This window comes from Natrix helvetica, assembly GCF_964273705.1.
Source record: "Natrix helvetica genome assembly, chromosome: 12".
Lineage (NCBI taxonomy): Eukaryota > Metazoa > Chordata > Lepidosauria > Squamata > Natricidae > Natrix > Natrix helvetica.
Genome location: NC_138556.1, coordinates 3,142,786 through 3,148,785, shown reverse-complemented (window position 1 = coordinate 3,148,785; position 6,000 = coordinate 3,142,786). Strand labels below are relative to the sequence as shown.

At 45.8% G+C, this 6,000-nt stretch overlaps 1 protein-coding gene across 1 annotated transcript in view; it reads left to right on the top strand.

Annotated features, from left to right (window-relative positions):
- Positions 1 to 6,000, top strand: part of MAP2K1 (mitogen-activated protein kinase kinase 1) — a 52,298-nt gene that overhangs the window by 38,638 nt on the left and 7,660 nt on the right. The window contains exons 6-8 of the mRNA XM_081965227.1: positions 2,238 to 2,362; positions 3,361 to 3,568; positions 4,909 to 4,973. Of these exons, the coding sequence (XP_081821353.1) occupies positions 2,238 to 2,362; positions 3,361 to 3,568; positions 4,909 to 4,973 (398 nt within the window). The remainder of the gene's footprint in view (positions 1 to 2,237; positions 2,363 to 3,360; positions 3,569 to 4,908; positions 4,974 to 6,000) is intronic.

Below are 6,000 nucleotides of genomic sequence, written 5' to 3'. Positions count from 1 at the left end.
AAAATCCCTTCTAAGCTTTAGCATCGCTGGGGGTAATTCTTTAAAGACTCCGATCGTTTTCCCATCTAATTGCAAAGATGAATAATAAGAATTTTGCAGAATATCATTTCTAAGATTTCTCTCAGTAAAGTATATCACAACATCCCTTGGTAGTTGCCTTTGTGATGCAATACGTGAGTTAACTCTGTAAATTTTGTCAATCCTTGCAAAAATCTCAGAAGAATTCTGGATCTTCAATAACGTGGCCAGAGCATCAGCACAAACTTTTCTTAAGTCCTCTCTAGGATTTTCTCTGATACCCCTCAGTCTAACAGCGTACTCCATAGATCTGAATTGCATCATGATAATCTCCTTATCCATCCTCTGCATATTCCCCTCCATTTCAACAAATTTCAAATCTGTTTCCTTCGTTTTAGTTTCCAAATCCAAAGCCAGATGATTAACTTTGCTGTCCACCTTAAGAACAACTTCTGACAGACCTGTGGCTAAAGTGTGTAATTTTTTATCAAGTTGATCATGTTTTTTAATGGTATCCTGAACCATTTCTTTAACCTCCTTAATTTCTTTGCGTAAAAAAGCATTTTCTTCCCTTATAAAGTCCTTGAGATCCTGATAATTTATTGTGGCACCTGGTGAAGCTTTTTTTTCCGTTGCCATAATTAATAATTCTTACAGCCGCCTCTAGCTGTCACCATTCAATTAACTTTCGTTTTCCTTAGGTATTCAGCTGTAAATTAATACTTGCAAATGTTTCTTTCTAAGTTGCTCGAAATTAAAACTTTGACATTTAAGTAGTTCAGGTTATGTAAACTGGCTTAAAGATTGTTAATAGTTAGGGTTGTTTCAGCCGTTCCGCCTTTATTGCCCCGGCTATCAGCAGGTAATTAGCTTTCGTTTTCTGTAGGTTTTCAGCTATAAATCAACGCCATTTTGAATCCTTTGTTCTAAGCCCACGCCTCTCGAACTCAGCAGTAGTGTTCTTTTTAAAGAGATTTCTTTTTTTTTTTTTTTTCTTCCCCCAATTAAAACTTAAAATACTTGCAAAAGTCTTGCTTCCTTCTTGGGATGTTAAGATGTTAAGATGTTAAGGCTGCTCCCGGCGACTGGTTCTGCTTTTTTAGCAGAGGTTATCAAAAAGGCAGGAGAATACAACAACTGCGAAGGGGGGCAAACCTCGTCAGACTCCGGACTCCGGAGGGTACACAAGGGCTCAACCCAGCAGCTGAATCTCTCCCTCATAAATTCCAAGAATTTACGAGTGTCCGAGGTGTTAAAGATCGTAAAAAAACACCTCTAACTGTCTCTTGATCTGACAGGCTAAAAAAAAGCCTGCCATCGGCACCGGGAACAAACCGGAAGTCCGAAGTCCACAAGTCTTAAAGTTGCCAAGATTGGAGACCCCTGCTCTAGACCAGGGGTCAACAAACTTAAACACTCAAAGAGCCATTTGGACCCGTTTCCCACAGAAAAGAAAACACTTTAGGACAGGGGTGTCCAAACTTGAGAACTTTAAGACTTGTGGACTTCAACTCCCAGAATTCCCCAGCCAGCTGGCTGGGGAATTCTGGGAGTTGAAGTCCACAAGTCTTAAAGTTCTCAAGTTTGGACACCCCTGCTTTAGGACAAAGGTCCTAACCGGAAGCCCCCTGTTCAGTTCTGGAGCTGACCGGAAGTTCAGTTCCCCCACCATAGAGTCTCCTCCTAGCGCGGCGTACTTTTTCCTCTACCTGTCATAACCGAAAGCCCTATCCATTGTGGAGACAACTGGAAAACCCTCCCCGTGGTCACATGATCAAAATTCAGACCTAACTCACATTTATGAGTTACGGTGTCCCAGAGTCATGTGATCCCCTTTTACGACCGTCTGACAAGCAAAGTTAAATGAAGAAACCAAATTCACTTAATAATTCCTGTTACCCTTAATAGCTGCAATGATTCATTTAACAACTGTGTCCAGGAAGGTCGTAAAATGGGGCAAAACTCAATTAACTGTCTCACTTAGTAGCAGAAATTTCGGGTTCAAATGTGGTCGTAAGTCGAGGACCCCCTGTATATCCGATGGGTTACTCCTTTTTATTTAAGGATTTTAATATTTTGTCTGTGAGCACAATAGAGAGAACGCTTGGAGGGATTTTACAATCTGTTGCGTGCTACTGAACGGAATAGCTGTCCCAGAGCTAAAATATTTGAAGTATTCTCCATTTTTTCCTCTCCTGCTTCCTCCCATCTCTCTCCAGATGTGAAGCCCTCAAACATCTTGGTAAACTCAAGAGGAGAAATCAAACTCTGCGATTTTGGGGTCAGCGGGCAACTGATTGACTCCATGGCCAACTCTTTTGTGGGCACGCGATCTTACATGTCGGTAAGTGCAGGCCATGGAAGAGCTGCTGTCGAATTCAGACATCCTAACAGCTGGTCAGTGTCATGATCGGTCTCTTACTAAGGGTTTCCTTGCTTGCAAAGTGCACAAGTGTTTTGCACAGGACTGTGCAACATAAGGGTGCCCTCTCATTTCTGCCCAGGGCTGTTGCTTGAGGCAGAGATTTAGAGACGCAGCCAGAGAGTGGTATTTAGCCTAACAAAGAGAAGACTTAGGGAAGACATGATAGCTGTTGTGGCCCACCAGCGGCCAGCAGAGGTTGGAACATGGGCCAGTCCTGGAGTCTGCAGAAGTCTCAGACGAGGGCTCTGCTTCAGAGGCAGAGATGGGGCCAGGGCCATCTGACAGTTATTAGCTGCCTTCGGAGTCACAGATCGGTGGGGCAGAAGAACAGCTGGAACAGCTGGAGCCTGTGCCCTATGTGCGCATGCACAGAGCTGCCAGGAGAAGGAACAGCTAAGGAACAGAGGTTGACTTGGGAGTAAAGCCACAGGTGGCCCCTCCCATAGGGAATAAAGAGGAGCGAAAGGGGAGGGAAGTTTTCAGGAGACAATTAGTTTCCTTTTTTTTTTTAATAAAAAGTTTTTTTTAGTTTATTTTTGTTACATAATAAAAAATTCTTTTGTGAATAGAGTGTTGTCCGGATTCCCCCTTTAACGTTTCCACAAACACATCATTCATTCTACATTATATTTCCATTATTTCCAATTTTAGCCGTATACTTTTCTTCTCATAATTTCCCATTTCTAATTTTTAACATATATGAACAATATCATTTTCCCCCTTCTCTTTAGAAACAAATCAACTTATCATTAATTTTCCATCTATTTTCTGTTTAGCAACGTATGTCTTCAAGTTCAATTTTTACAGGATCAACATTTAACATCTCCCTTTCCATGCTGTGACTGGAGGGGCTTTTGCTGCTGCACGAGGCACGTTTTCCCACAGTTGCGACCCGTTCTCTCTTTGTCTTCCCCCAGCCAGAGAGACTGCAAGGGACCCACTACTCGGTGCAGTCGGACATCTGGAGCATGGGGCTGTCCCTGGTCGAGATGGCCATCGGCAGGTACCCCATCCCTCCGCCCGATGGCAAGGAGCTGGAGCTGATGTTCGGCTGTCCTGTCGGGGCCGACTATCCCATCTCAGAGACATCTCCCCGGCAGAGAACGCCAGGCCGGCCCATGAGCGGTAAGAAGGCACCAACTGGCAATGCCACCTTGGGGGCTGGAAACGGACCACTCCTTTGAGAAGGGAATTGTGACTGGGGATTTTAGGAAGGCCAGTGGGTGTGGGCATGGCAATTGTGTTGGGATGGGTGGGCACGGGCTGGCCATGCCAAAGCAACCTGATCCTTCCAGCATGGACTGGAGCTAGGAGTTGAATGTCAGGCGTGTCTCCTTCAGCATGCAAGAAAGAAAACCCACAACTCCAATTAGTTAGAGAAAAGGTACTTTTACTGGATATGAAATGAAAACAGCGAAGGTGAAGCAAGATCTGAGGCAAAAAAGCACGAACTTGTACATATCAACGTTTACCCAAATCCCTCCCCCGGGTTACCCCAACCCAATGTCCAATCTCCAGCTCCCAAAGGTGTCATGTAGGGCGCATCTTCAGGTGGCCTCATCCAGCAGGTATGCAGAAACGGTTGGCTTTGACCAAACCCAAACACGAGCCTTCAGCGTGCGCAGAAGATGGTGAGAACAAAACTCCCTCTTTCAAGATGTCTCCACCAGCACAATTCCCCTCCCAAATACCCTGAGCCCCCTCCCTCCCCGTTACTATGACAGCCGATAGCAAGCAAGCAATATAGAGGCTGACATTGCGTCTTCAGATCTGCAGAAACATCTTCAGTGCAGGGGCCATTTCTTCCCACTGCCCACACCTGCTTCTACCAAGGCTTTGCTTTCATTCAGACAGTCCCTGATTGGTTACAGGGCCAAGATTTCCTGACAGTCCAGGCCAGGGATTTTCAAATGGGGCTAATGAAAGATGTGTGGACTTCAATTCGCAGAATTCTCCTGTTATTGTTCGTTCATTCATTCAGTCATTCGTCTTGTCTTTATTATTTTTATAAATAGTTCAAAGGGGCGAACATATCCAACACACCTTCCCCCTCCTATTTTGCCCACAACAATAAGCCTGTGAGATGGGTTGGGCTAAGAGGGCAGGAGTGACCCAAAGCCCCCCAGCCAGCTTTCATCCCTAAGGCTGGACTAGAACTCAGAGTCTCCTGGTTTCTGGGCCAGCGCCTTAATCACTACACAGAACTTGGTCTATATATGATGGCTAGGGAATTCTGGGGTAGAAGTCCACACATCTCAAGGTTGTTGAGTTTGAAAAAACATTTTGTTTTTAGCAAACACTCGCTGGCAAAACCTGTGCTATCTTCATCAGCAATTCTGGAAGAAATTTCAAGACCTCCCACTGAACGAATTTTGGAGACAAATAAGTCTCATCAGAACAGAATGAAAAATAAGTTATACACCAAAGAGTGAAATTAATTTTGCTGACATGTTATCATTTTTCAGCTTACGGTTCGGACAGCCGGCCACCTATGGCCATCTTTGAGCTCCTGGACTACATTGTCAATGAGGTGAGTGGAATAGTGAGTCTTCTGCTTTTTTTGTCTCCTGCAAACAGAAGAGTTTTTGCTGTCGTAAGAAGCATCTTGGAATCATGCTGTCGTGATGGACTCCTGCCCTGGATAGATTTCTGTTGTGGCCTATCGGCCACTGGCCCCTCCAGCAGCCGAACCAGAGGAGGAGGAGGCGTGGGGGTCAGGGTCAGCATCAGGGCAATCTGAGACCCCTGAGGGGGAAGAGGGAAGGGAGCTGTCAGAGAGAGAGAGAGGCAGAGCCAGAGCCTGGGCTGTCTGTCAGCCCTCAGATGGAGAGTCAACAGCCCCCAGGTCTGGAGGTGACTGATGAGGAAGAGGAGGAACAGCTGGGTCCAGTGTCTGACGTGCGGATGCACAGAAGGCAGAGGAGAGGAGAGCAATGAAAATCTATGGGCCAGTCCTTGGGACGGAAGAGCCACCGCTGCTAGTGAAACCCCATCCAAGCTCTGGGGATAAAAGGCAGGGGGTGGAGATGAATAGTGGCAGACAATTATTCATCTTGGCCAGACGGATTTGTTAGCCTCCGTTGAGAGAGAAACTTTTTGCTGGGGCTCCTCATAAAGGAATCTTTCAGTTCACTTCAGAGAGTTTGTCGTGTTTGGGGAGCTGGGTCAGAACAGGGACCTCCACAACCTCTTCCATTCTGCAGTGCTCAGAACCCCCGATGAGGTTCAAGCAATGGCTGGGATGTTCCCACAAAAATCTTTGTAGATGGATGACATCTCACATGAGATAGACAGTCTCACCCAAGATCTTAGCAAGACCAGATACTCAAAAAAGGGGTTATTTTAGGGGTGCATCTGAAAGTGCAGCAGCCTTTCCCAGTCTGGCTGAACATCTTGTTCTTCTAACAGGCGCATGAGTTGCAACGCCCATTTCTGTGGCAACATTAAAGTCAGTCATTGCAGGATCAAGAGGCAGCTGCTGCTGGGATGTGAAAAGAGGTTTTAATCTGCTGTGGCCTACCAGCGGTCAGCAGAGCTGGCAGCATATTAGGACAGCG